The sequence below is a fragment of the Pseudorasbora parva genome, chromosome 8, assembly GCF_024679245.1.
Source record: "Pseudorasbora parva isolate DD20220531a chromosome 8, ASM2467924v1, whole genome shotgun sequence".
Classification (NCBI taxonomy): Eukaryota; Metazoa; Chordata; class Actinopteri; order Cypriniformes; family Gobionidae; genus Pseudorasbora; species Pseudorasbora parva.
The window spans coordinates 18,828,550-18,842,004 of NC_090179.1; the positions used below are offsets into that span (position 1 = coordinate 18,828,550).

A 13,455-nucleotide genomic window follows, 5' to 3' on the forward strand; every position below is an offset into this window, starting at 1 on the left:
CAGATCATTCATTAAAAAAAAAAACAAGGGCAGCTAAAACTGGTTTTAGTTTTAAGTTTTACTCATCAGTTACATCTCAAATATTCATAAATGATCCGTGACAACAGTATAAGAGAACAATGATGTCATCACCCATTGTCACGTCTTTAAACGGTAAGCTTTGAAAAGGAGGATAATGTTTTTTGGGTATGAGGAAGTTTCTCAATGAAGAAAAATTAAGGACAGCAGCTTTCTGAAAAATCATTGAGCTTCTGTCACCAATGGAGATGCCAAACATCATGTGTTTTTAACTGATTTCAATCAAATACAGATATTTATTTATATACTACTCCCCCCCCCCACAAAAAAAAAAAAAAATGAAGGGTGTGGAACCTTATTCATACACATTTAGATGGTGATTGAGAAGACAATGGAAGGGACTGGACTTCATCCTAGTGATCATGAAACCACTCTTGAATTTGTTTAGCAATATGAAGTGAAAATGTCTGATTGGTGTTGTATTGCATTTATTCTGTTCCGCAGAGGCCAGGCTTTGTGTGAAGCGCTCTGTGTTTAGCAGATTTGGTTATTTCTGAGACTCTCCCCCATGAAGACATTGTTCTATTGACAAAAGTTCACATCAGTCAAATGGAAAAATCCTTCTTTTCTAAAGTCTTTTACAAACTTTTATAAGTTGCGTTCATTAGCTAATTTTATAAATCTGAAAGACAAAAAGTACTGTCTTCCACTTACAGCAGACTAACAAACATTTAAAAAAAATTGAGCTCAATGTGTAAGCAATCAGAATTATTTATCACTAAAGAGAACATGACTTGTGCTATGACTTGATTTTAGGGATTGTCTGAATCATTATGGAACATCAGTGTTTGTCATATTCTAATGGGACCTTTTCAACAAGTTTCTCTCCAGTTTGTGTCTGGGCTTCTGAATGAAGACCTCACACATGTTTCAGCACCATGGATAGAGGATTAAACAGATTGGTTTGTGCCATCTTGGTATGTCTACAAAAGTGAATATCAAAGAAGAATTTCAACATGTACATGTGATCCGAAGGATTTTTGTGACTGTCTTTATCAATCTTCATGCCTGTATCTTTGGCGATAAGAGAACATCATGTGCATTTTATTTCCTTTGGCAAATAGTTTATCTGTACGTATAAGAACATCTAATATTCCTGAGTTGTTTGTAAGTTAGTGTATAGTAGCTTTGCCTACACTGTTGGTAAATATTGCAACACGGTTGTCTGTCATTTGTTCCTGTGAATGTGGAATATAGAGTTTTTCAATTGCACATTAAGTATTAAAACTAGGAACACTTTTTTATTTTATTTACTTTATTTTATTGTATTTTATGTGGATTATGGTAACGGTTTTAAGTTTAGATAAATGATTACACTCTTCATTACAATTTATTGTGTTCATTTAATTTTATTGAGAAATGTTCATTATTTGTTTAAAACTGTAACATGTAACATGAACCAAAAACAAAACAGTAACATAACATGTAGGTCACTGGAGCCGGACTGACTCAAGGACAAAGATCATGAACAAAATGACCATCAGCAAGGACCAACTGTAATACAGATTAATGATTACAATCTGCTTTTGTCTCCTTTGAAGGGTAAATGCTCAGACTGTTGCTCTAGTTGGAAGCAATAGTCTTGTCGATCCAGGAGCGCTGTGGGGAGATACGAGCGTAGACTACTGGGAATCTGGTGTCACAAGTGCGGATGCCCCAAGACACAGACCCCACCAGAGTCCAGACCCCTGACCTCTCACACACCAGAGGACCACCAGAATCACCCTGTGGGAAACACACAGACACACATTTGAGATTGAAACAGCAGCAACATTCATATGGTAATGTGTTTGTCTTGATCTGTCTTCACATACCATGCAAGATGAGGATCCAGAGGCTCCAGCACAGATCATGTTATCAGTGATTGAGCTCTGACCCCAGATATGTCTGCACACAGCAGGACTCGTGATGGGTAGACCAGTCTGCTGCAGGATTAGAGGACTCACTAAAAAAAAAGAGAAGGAAACATCAAGACAGGATGTTTAGTCAAATGGAAAAAACAAACAAAAAAACAAACAAGTAATATACAGGAGTGTTTTTGCAATTCATCTTTGTCTAACAGGTCTCTCTCTAACTTACTTGTGGTGGAAGTTGCGCCCCATCCAGTGGTGAAGCAGCGGGTTCCAGGCAGGATGTTGATGGTTGATGGAGCCAGACACACAGGAGAGATACGGGGAGTGAAGACAACTGGAGACGCAAGTTTCAGCAACGCAATGTCATTGTTAAGAGTCGAGCTGCTGTAGAGCGGATGGGTGATGACCTGCGCAGACAGAAAAGACAGAAAAAGATGAACGGTTACTAGAGGAAGCTGACTCTATGGAAGGTAATCTAAGATATAAGCATGTTTTATTTATTTATTTATTTATTCTTGTCATCTTAAGCCTTTCATGAATGCTCATTTGATTATATGGTAGAGATATTTTCTTTCTTATGCTCAACTTTAAAGCCTGTAAATCTATAAATACATCATCAAATATAGGAAACATTTCAATTCTGCTGTAAGGCTACTCTACAAAGACAATAGTGTCATTATTTCAGACATTTCAGTGTTGACTCAGAAATGAACCAACAAATAAAAAGCGTTTATTGACTGAACATTTAAATAAATCATATGAGTTGATCTCTCATTTTAATTTTCATCTCTGAAATCATTCAACATTTTACCTTGGAAACCAGTTTGACCTGGATGGGTTCAACATTGGAGCCACGATCATGTTCTCCAAGAATGACACGGTGATATCCGACCCTAAAAAGAGAGTGGTAAAGACAGAACTATAAGTGTAAAAGGAAAGAGTAACAGCATCTATTAAGCACTATAATATGAGACATTTGTCAGACTGAAGAATCTTACACAACAGCGCAGTGAGCAGCAGTGAGAACCCAGTTCTGGTTGATCAGGGATCCACCGCAGAAGTGGAATCCGTTGGGAAGCTGTTTCAGAGGTAAAAGCATAGAGAACATGACATTACTCTTTGAAGAAATCAGGCAAATGCATGATAAAAGCCGGTCAATACACAGTTACCTGGAGAGAGACCTGCCAGGGCCAAGAACCAGAGATGGCATTCTGTCCGTTCACAATCTTGCTGCCAATCGTCTGTGGCTTAATCGCAGGCACTCCACAACCGGTTGATAAAGAACTAAAGTTCATGACACAAGAATGAAGCACTTTATGTAGGCTTTGAATTTTTGAGTATATATATATATATATATATATATATATATATATATATATATATATATATATATATATATATATATATATATATATTTACCCATCACTTTTCTTGCAACCTTCTAAAGGAGACACTTACCCAGAGCAGAGGCCACCAGGGCAAAGCAGGTGATGGTGAAGATCATGATGTAGATGAGTTTGTGATGTCTCACTGTTTTACGTGTAGGTGGTCTCTCTTGCTTTTATATCATGTATAGCAGCTGCTAAATGTGGGACGTGATCGAGGTCCATCCCAGAAGCTCAGATGAGCTAACAGCTGAAGAATGTTGAGATCTGTTATCGCTGGAGACAATCAGCATCTGCATATTTTGAAGGCCTTCATGACTTCTTTCTATTTCTTTGTAAAACATCATTCTTCCTCTGTCATTGTAGGTTGTGAAATGTTTCTGACATGAAAGAGTTTTTGTCGTTGTCTGTTGTGAGGTTTTATTCATTATACGTAAAGTGTTTCCGTAAATGAAGTGAAGACTAAAAATAGTATTTCTGAAATACTCAAAATAAATTTGTAGCTTTACCAATACATTTTTGACCGTTTGCAAATTCCTTACAATATAAAGTATTGTCTTCTGTTTGTACACAGTGCTGAGAAAGACAATACAAATTCCTCACGATCAACACTATAGAGTATGTGAGATTTTTTACATAACCACTGAGAAACAAGTCGGAACGCCTTTGATTAATTCTTTCACATTTCTGAGAAAGTAAAATATAAAATGTAATTGCTTAGAAGAAGGTAAACTGATTTAAAAAATTTAATTACCTTATCTCTGTGGACCGTGAAAAAACAGCAAGATATTTCGGCTCATCTTGTTTCAAACACATGTTCTGATTCTTATGTAAACTTCCTTTTTTAAAGTTCATGAGTTACCAGAAGTGCCAAGGCTATTTTTTAATGCTCAATCATTGTGCAAAACTGTTAGTGATTGGTATAATTACTATACATACACAGTCTAGACGTGCCTGAAATCTTGCTCATTTTATGGCTTATTTTGTATTCCTAAAGCCTCTTTTGATTTAAATAATGCCCTCAAGCTAAAATATTAGGCAAGACTTTATTTTAAGGTGAGAACATTTTTACATAATTGCAAATATCTAACCCTAAACCTAACTGTAACTCTATAAGTACATGTAGTTAATAATACTTATTTGAGTATGTAACTACGTTACCTTAAAATAAAGTGTAACCAAATAATAATTTAAATTTGATCAACTCAACGATCAGTGTGTGTGTGTCTCTACATCTTCAATTTAACTATTGACATCAATAAAGAACAGTTTGAGTCACAATTAGCTTCAGATCAATATGTTGAAGATGATGAAAAAGGTTCAAACAGGACACTGAAGGAAGCATGAAGAGGAAATAAATACACAGTGATTATGAGACACCAGCCACGTTTCCATTACAGATTTGCGTAAAACTTTTGCAATATTTTTTAAATGTCTATAAAAAACTATTGCGAAATGACATGTTTCCATTATCCATTGTTTAAGGTTCGTTTACCTGAAGCCTCATGAAACAGTGTGCTCCCTAGTGACACCTGCTGTGCAAAGCAATGCATTGCACACAAATCTATTCATCCTGAGCAACCAAATTGTCATAGTGTGGGCACACCCTTTTTCTATTGCCTGTGTATTAATAAAATATTTTACTCTGCTTGTATTAACCTATGTACACACAACTCACACAAACACACAACTTTGTGTTCAACTATTCAGTAGTTCTTTGGGTTAGTTATTGACAGTGAATGCCCAGAATGATTGTAAATAAATTATTGTGAGTGCAGTGCTGATTGGGAGTGCAATAGTGCAGTGCTTATGGGATTGGAATTGTGGAACAGCAAACTGCAGGGATGGGAAAAGCTTTCCCTAATACAGTCTAGTCTTATAATAATATTATTTTTAATAATAATAGCAATAAATAATATATATATATATATATATATATATATATATATATATATATATATATATATATATATATATATATAATTACATAGTATAGGTATTACAACTAGATATAGGCTAATTTACTCTAATAATCTACTGAACTATGTATTATTTACTCTAATAATCTACTAACCTAAGTATAGTGTAATATAATATATAATACAAGCTATTATATATAATGATATCGCTACTACATACAACCAACACCTCAACACCAATGCAAATGCCTACTGCAAACCCCACAAGAGGCGCGAGGTTTTGAACCACTTTTATCCGAAAGCGATACTCAGAATGAAGCAATGACGTATTCAACCGAAAACGAGGCCTCGTTTGTCATTGTCACGTGATTTTCACGGAAACGATACAAGCCTCGAATCGGGGCTTCATCTGGAACACCCATTTTTGCTCGACACAAGCTCCGGAACCTCGCTTCAGATGTCCCATCACTACACTTCCCTGCTCTGCACATGAAGCCCAAGTTCCCAGGCATCTTTGGTTGACCACCGGTATACTGCAGCTGGATTCCCACAACGCTCTCTAAATCCTCGAACCTTTCTCAACACTCTCTAATGTTGCCTAAAGCGCCGTAATTATATTTTATTACCACATATTGTGAATGGGTGTCCATTTTCTGTGGTGTTGGTGTTCATGGTGGTCATTTGTTTTAGCCTCAGCAATACCTATCTAATGGTTCCAGTGGCTGGCATTGTCCCGAAGACTGTGGCTATCCTCGACCCTCCCTCAACGCTCTGCCTGAAGGGACGTAATTATATTTTATCATACTACAGTGTAAGATTGACCTGCTATCTGTGATGTTAGTGGTCATTCTTGGTGCTCTCTTCTAGCCTCTGGATTATCCATCTTTGGCTCCTGGGCCCAGTGTTCCTGTGAAGACTGCCTCGGTTACCCCGGGATCTCCCACAGCGTTTGCTGCTAAGAGTACCATAACTGTCTCCTGCGTGGCGGATGACTACTGTCATCATCTGGACGTGTCTGCTTGACTTTTTTTGGAGGGAGGACAGTTGGAGCGAACTGCTGTGAAGTCACCGAACTTTAACCTCTTTCCAAACAGTTTCAGAGACATAATTTTGGTTAACTTTTTTCCCCTAAGTAACACTGTTTCTAGCAGTACTTGCTGTCCCAATAAAGACTATTTGTTGTATCCGCACATTGACTGTCTTTTTTGTTTATCTGGCTGGGATCTGATTTATTTTATTTAATGTTGGTCACTAGGTGACAGTCTTTTCTGGTGTACTTCGGCAGGGTCCCAGCAGCAGAACACAACACCTGTGTCTGACCCTCCTGGTAGCGTAGCTAACCAAGAGGCTGAAGGAAATGTGGCTAGCGGAGGTAGTCAGGGAACAGCCGATTTGTTGGTACCATAGTTTATGGGGGGGCCGTGGATACCCTGTTTTAGTGGGGAGAGGGGAAAATTTAACTCATGGAGGTCTCAGGTGGAAGCTATGCTGAGGGCCCGAGGGTTAACCATACAACAAGGGGTGGATTTTCCGTTGGCAGCTCTAGATGGGGAGGCAAGGCACCAGGCACGGTTATTTAAGGCAGAGTAGACGGCCGACACTAAGGCACTACTGGACGCCCTACAGAAGAAGTATAGTGATGGAGGAAGTCGAGCCCAGCAACGGTCCAGGTTCTTCAGATGCAGGCAAGGTCAGGATGAGGGAGTAGAATCCTTATCTTGAAATTATGGGAACTCTACTTCGACTGGCAAGGACATGGGCCAACCCAAGAAGAAGAGGGTGAGTACCTGTTAGATCAGTTCACCTTGAACTTAAGACCAGGCCCAATCCAGCAAGAGATTCATCGACAAGTGCGCTGCAATCCCCAGTTGACGTTTGCTGCCGTCTGCACTGAAGCTGTGGCTCTCCAGCACAAGCGGCAACATGGAGAAGACCATGTCTGGGTCAGATGGGCCGCAACACCTACAGCAGTGGTCTCACCAGTCAACACCCCGAAATGCGACACATCTGACCTGAGCCAACTGAAAAGAGAACTCCAGGCAGAATTTCGCAAAGAAGTGGCAGAGCAATTGAAGGGTTTGAGTGCCTCCATTGTTGAGGAACTTCGCAAACAGATATCAGCTACCCCCCCCCCCCCCAATGGCCAGTCAGTCCACTGTTCCACCTTTGCCTGTCATCACACCCCAATTGTATAGTGGTACGACCAAGACCTCAACAGACACCACCAGGCAGGGGGTCCTTCCAATGGGATGCTGAGGGGAGGCCTATATGCAGGGACTGTGGAGGAGTGGGGCACATCCAGAGGTATTGCCCAACTTGTCGCTGGTCAACTTCGGGTTTTTAGCGCCCCCCTGCCACCAAGGGGCGTGTGTCCCAGCTTGTTGGAGAATGTCCACGTGTTGAGGTGGAGGCTAATGGAAAAAATTATCCCTTGTGTCCTTGATACCAGCTCCCAAGTCACTCTGGTGAGTAAAGCCTTTTTTGCAAGACATTTTGGGGATTTTTTTTAGGTTGCTAGGCAACGTGGGGGAGAGGACGCTGGCATATTCTGTTCGCCGCTTCTCCACCCACAAATCATGTTACTGTACTATTAGATTTGGATTTATTTTATTATGTTTGTGACTAGTCTAACAGTCAGAGCTACAATTGGGACTGTTGCTGATTGCTGGCAGCCACTGAGAGGACGTTGTTCACCGTTTGCTGTTTTCCACCGCTTCTCTGATGTTTATGTTTGAATTGCTGTGGTTGGTTTTTAGTTTGAAGGACATTTCATGTTGCTCGCTGCGGCTGCTCTCTCTTTTGGGTGTCGGCTGCTCACTGGTGGTCTCTTTCGGGCTTGAGCTGCATGGTGGCTGAAGTTTACACCGGGCCAGCGTCATCAGCATCCGGCAATCCCCATCGTCTGAATCGTCATGAAGACCCATCATCTGATCTTCAGCTGTCATGCCTCGCGATTGTCATCAAGGCTGGGAGAAATGTAAAATGGAGTGGACCACAGTGTGCTGCGGAGCGTACAGAGACTTCCACCATCAGCTCTGTTTTCTGTTCACCATCAGCTCTGTTTTTGTTCACCATCAGCTCTGTTTTCTGTTCACCATCAGCTCTTTTTCTGTTCAGTGTTCTGTGTTGGTTTATTGTTTGTATTATTCTATATTTTTACTTGTTAATCATTTTTTTTGTTTTGTTAATTTGTTTTTTCTCCCTTTGTTGCACTTTGAGATTCTTTGGAATGAAAAGTGCATTATAAATAAAATCTATTATTATTATTATTATTATTATTATTATTATTATTATTATTATTTTTATTATTATTATTATTATTATTATTATTATTAATATTATTATTATTATATTGAGATCAATTGTGCCCATGACTCTCCCTGGTTAACCTTACGAGCGGTTAATGGATTGCAGATACCGTATGTTGGCTATGCAGTTGTTGATTTTGCTGTCGGGGGTATCCAGGTTCCACAGAAGGGAATGGTGGTGGTTTGAACATGGGTGCATGGGAGCAGACCATGCCATTCTGGGAATGAATGTAATTGCACACTGTTGGGATGAATTGGCCAAGGGTAAACACCCTGGGTTGTCAGCTTTCAAGTCTCTTGTGTCACCTGTAGCAGGTCAAGTTTGGGAACAAACCTTCTCTGTCTGCCAGAGGGTGACGGCTGAAGGGCACACCATTCCCTTTCATGGGGTTGCTCTACTACCTCGGCAGCCACCGGTGGTTATCCCCCCTGAATCTGAGATGGTGGTATGGGCTCAACTTCAGGAAGGAGCCCCCAAGGCTGTCCACAATGCATTAATAGAACCCCTAGAGGACCAAGATGGGGAGTGGTATGTAGCACGGTCGCTAGGGGTGGTTAGCGGAGGTAAGCTACCATTGAGGATGTGCAACCCAAATCCTTATCCAGTAGGGGTCCCACTGTGCTGACCATTGGCTAAGGTGATGCAGACTGATGAGTGTGATGTCCAAGTGGTACGGGAGTTAGTGGTCCAGCCCGACTCCTCTGGAGTTGTGGAAGTGGCAATTTGAGCTGTAACTAACCTTTCTGAACTCCCTACTCTTACAGATCCTATCTTTGCTATTGAGGGAGATGGCCTGAACCCAGATCAACACAAACACATTCTGCAGCTCTTAAAGAAGTGGAACAGCGTGTTCGCCTTGCATGATGATGATTTTGGCAGAACCAATGCAGTACAGCATCAGATACCCACGGGTGCTGCTCAGCCTTGTCGAGAACGCTACCGTCCTGTCCCCCCGACCCTTTATCCGGAACTTAGGACCCTTCTGCAAGGCATGCTAGATAGTGGGGTGGTTCGTGAAAGCTCCAGTCCATGGGCAGCACTGGTAGTCCTGGTTAAAAAGAAAGACGGCAGTTGGAGGTTCTGTGTGGAATATCGTAAGCTTAATGCAGTTACTCACAAGGATGCATATCCACTACCTTGCATCGAAGAGTCCCTTACAGGACCGAAGAGGGCCCAATGGTATTCCACACTTGACCTTGCTAGTGGATACTGGAAAGTTGAAATAGACCCCCAAGACCGCATTCACTACCCCAACGGGTCTCTATGAGTTTGACTGTATGGATGTAACCTGTATGGATGCAGCGGTGCTTGGGGTCCATGGTGCATGAATTTTTGTTAATTTATTTGGATGATGTGGTCATGTTTTCCCCTGATTTTGACAGCCACCATCACCATTTGGAACAGGTGTTTCAGAAGCTGTATGATCATGGCCTGAAGTTACAACCAAAGAAGTTGTTTCAGCAACAGGTAACCTACCTGTGCCATGTCATCAGTAACCAAGGAGTGGCGACTGATCCACAGAAGACCGCTGTGGTGGAGGAATGGCCTGTCCCACAAACTATCAAACAGGTGCGTTCCTTTCTGGGCTTTGCAGGGTATTATAGAAGATTTATTCATGGCTTTTCCCAACTTGCTGCCCCTCTTCATGCCTTGCTGAAGGGAACGGCCACTGCTCAACAAAGAAAAATTCAGGTGAATTGGAGTGAAACTTGTCAGGACTCATTTGACAGGCTCAAAAAAGCCTTGGTATGTGCCCCAGTCCTTGCATACCCTGACTTCTCTCTACCTTTTAGACTGTTTACTGATGCCAGCCTGGAGGGCTTGGGAGCAGTACTTGCCCAAGAACAGGATGGACAAGAGAGAGTCATAGCTTTTACCAGTCGGAGTCTGCACCTCTCAGAAAGAAATTACCAAAATTACAGCTCATTCAAACTTGAACTTTTGGCTCTGAAATGAGCCATAACCGAGAAGTTTAAGGATTATCTGTGGGGGGCCACAATTGACGTTTTTACAGACAACAGTCCACTGGTACACTTAGCCACTGCCAACCTGGGAGCTGTGGAACAACGTTGGGTGAACCAGCTGGCCAACTATCAGTATACCATCAAGTTTCGCCCTGATAGTACTAATAAAAATTCTGATGCCCTCTCCGAGTGTGTCGAAGCTGCGGTAAGGGTGGCGACTGAACCAGCTGATTCGGTCCATCCTGTGGAGGACATTCACCAGTCTCTGGACCAGTGGTATAATTGTCAGTTTCAGGACCCAGGGCTGCAGCTCCTGTGGACCTGGAAATCTGTTAACAAACTTCCACCACCTCATGAACAAAGAGGGGCTCCTCAATATGTAAGGTGACTCCTGCGTGAGTGGGAACGTATTGTAATCCATGGCAATCAAATGCAACGCTGATGCACAGACCCAAGGCCTAGTGAGGTATACTGGCAAGTGTTGATCCTGGAGCAGGAAGCATGAAGGCTATGGCAACAATATCATGAAAACTTGGGCCATCAGGGAGCAGAGAAGGTCTGGTCAATTCTGAGGAGACGGTTTTATTGGCCCAGCATGCTGAAGAGTGTGGAGACTTGGACGGCGGCCTGTCCTCATTGTTTCCGGCAGAAGCCTGGACCTGAGGTAAGAGCTCCCCTGGCACCTACTTCTACATCCTACCCCTTTGAGGTATTGGGAATAGACTATCTTTCTCTGGCAAGACCCGAGGACCCTTTCCCATATATCTTAGTCATGACTGACCTCTTCTCTAAGTATGCCTTTGCAGTACCCACCAAGGACCAGTCTGCAACCACTACTGCCAATGCCCTGTACAGTGCCGTGATCCAGGTGGCGGGGTGCCCAGAAAGGATCCTCTCTGACCATGGGGGGTCAGAGAGGTAATGGAACCTCCTTTCAGTCAGTAGTAATGGAACAACTGTGCCAGTTGTATGTAACAACAGGCCCGAACTACCCCTTACCATCCTCAAGGTAACGGTGCATGCAAGAGGTTTAATCAAACTTTGCTGTCTCTCCTTAGTTCTCTTTCAGAAGCTGATCAGAACCACTGGCCACAGAGTCTCCCTGCATTACTGCAGGCTTATAATAACTCCACCAATGGTTCCACTGGTATGACCCCTTATTTCATTGTTTTCGGTCGACATGCATGCCTCCTGGTGGACTGGGTCGTAACCTCATCCCTTACCATACCAAGATTCTTTGTCGGATTGGGTGAAGCAACACTACAGAACTCTAACACAAGCCTACAACGTGGTGAAGGCAAATGCCGAGAGGCAGCAACAAAAGGACCAGCAAAGGTATGACCGCCGGGCCAAAGTGGATGTGCTTCTGCCAGGGGAACGAGTCCTCCCAAGGAATTTCCGCAGGCGTGCAAAGGGCAAGCTGGCACAGGGTTTTGGTCCGGATGTTTGGGTGGTTGTAGCCCGACCTCGAGCCGATCGACTGGTTCATAGTGTTGACTGAAGTGGTGGTGGGCAGAACTGATGGGTGAATCAGAGGGAATAATATCGCCTGAAACCATGCCCTGTCTGCCAAGCATCCTGTGAGTCCAACAAGTGGGGCAGTAAGGCGGTCACGAAGATCCACCAGGGGGCAGCCCCCAACCAGGTACCGGCACATATAGATAATGTAGGGACGACTATTAGAAAAGTGGGGGGGTAATTAGTATTTTTGTTTGTTTTTTATCAGAGACATTTGGGCCTTACTGTGTGCAGTGTTATGTGTGATGGCGTTTACTGTGTGCATTAATATATTGGCACTCTGAATTGTAGTGGTTATGTGCGGTGCATGTGCATCACATATGTAGTGGGTTTTGTTATTTCATAATTTGCCCTGCTTGGCCCTTTTTAGACACTCATTAATGGATAAACCTGACAACCCGCTTCCTGTTTTATTACTATGCCCATATTTGGACTGTGCTTCCTCCCCTGCTAACGTGACTTAATTAATTCATAAAAAACATTGTCACCATGCTCCACCTTTCTGCCCATATTTGGACGACACTTCATGTGATTGAGTAACTTTATTATTTCATCTGCATTGCTGCTGATAATGGCAATTAATGACTAATTGTCTAACCGATGGCCATGCCTAGTTTGAAGGAGATAAAAACTAGGGATGCACCGAATCCAGGATTTGGGTTCGGATTCGGCCGAATATTGGCCTTTTTGACTGGGTTCGGTTTCTGCTGATTCTTAAAAATAATTTCCACCGAACCCGCTTGCACTACGCGATACTGGTCGAACATGATGCCGCGGTTGATTATGGCAACGTGTTTACTAGGTGGACCGTTCGAATGCAGTAGGCTGTGAGAAAGTGAAAATGGAACTCGTGAACAGAAAATGTGTTGTTTGGCAGTACTTTCAGTTACAAGAAGCCAATTCAAGTCGAGCTACATGTTCAATTTGTAATGCCGATTTGTCTCCTGGTGGCAAGAATGCTAAACAATAGCCGCTGGATGTCCGGTTCGCGAATTAATCATTCTTTTTAACCGGATCTTTTTAGTGATCCGGTCGAACCAGTTCACGAAGTCGGACTGAATCGTTCTAAACGGTTCGCGTCTCAAATCAGCGCTGATCCCACAAGTTACTATAGTTACTCACTTTCTGACATGAGTGACAGTCCCTCAGACTAGAAATAAACTAATATCTTGAAGTATATGTTGTAACTCCAACAATTGACTGAACTGAGACATGTTTTGCTGTGAGAACTGGTGAGCTGAGATACTGCATGCGTGATAGCGTCGTCTTGAACTGAACTGTTTCTTTCGGAGTGGAACGGCTGTTGTTTCTTGTAAGGGTGGATTGCCTACAGTGGTTCTGACTGCAGGGTTGCCGAACTACTAAAGAAACGTTATCAGCGTGATGGTAGAAAACTGTACATTTCTTGTCTATAACCACCCACTGCAAC

At 42.4% G+C, this 13,455-nt stretch overlaps 1 protein-coding gene across 1 annotated transcript; it reads right to left on the minus strand.

The window, feature by feature from the left end:
* Positions 1 to 1,371: 1,371 nt before the first annotated feature.
* Positions 1,372 to 8,180, minus strand: LOC137084504 (chymotrypsin-like protease CTRL-1). The gene is made up of 8 exons (XM_067450778.1): positions 7,930 to 8,180; positions 3,390 to 3,461; positions 3,101 to 3,215; positions 2,930 to 3,009; positions 2,743 to 2,824; positions 2,158 to 2,338; positions 1,893 to 2,023; positions 1,372 to 1,803 (listed from the first exon to the last, which is right to left on the minus strand). The coding sequence occupies exons 1-8, from the start codon at positions 8,178 to 8,180 to the stop codon at positions 1,642 to 1,644; spliced, it is 1,074 nt and encodes a 357-aa protein (XP_067306879.1). The 3' UTR covers positions 1,372 to 1,641.
* Positions 8,181 to 13,455: the final 5,275 nt, after the last annotated feature.

What these genes read in the sequence shown, in the direction of transcription:
- LOC137084504 (XM_067450778.1), bottom strand. Translation starts at nt 8,180, where the DNA reads ATGACAGCTGAAGATCAGATGATGGGTCTTCATGACGATTCAGACGAT. An exon ending in AGGTCAAACTGGTTTCCAAG is followed by an intron (nt 2,339 to 2,742) that starts GTAAAATGTTGA and finishes CTGTCTGCGCAG; the next exon opens with GTCATCACCCATCCGCTCTA. An exon ending in CTGGATCCTCATCTTGCATG is followed by an intron (nt 1,804 to 1,892) that starts GTATGTGAAGAC and finishes TGTTTCCCACAG; the next exon opens with GGTGATTCTGGTGGTCCTCT.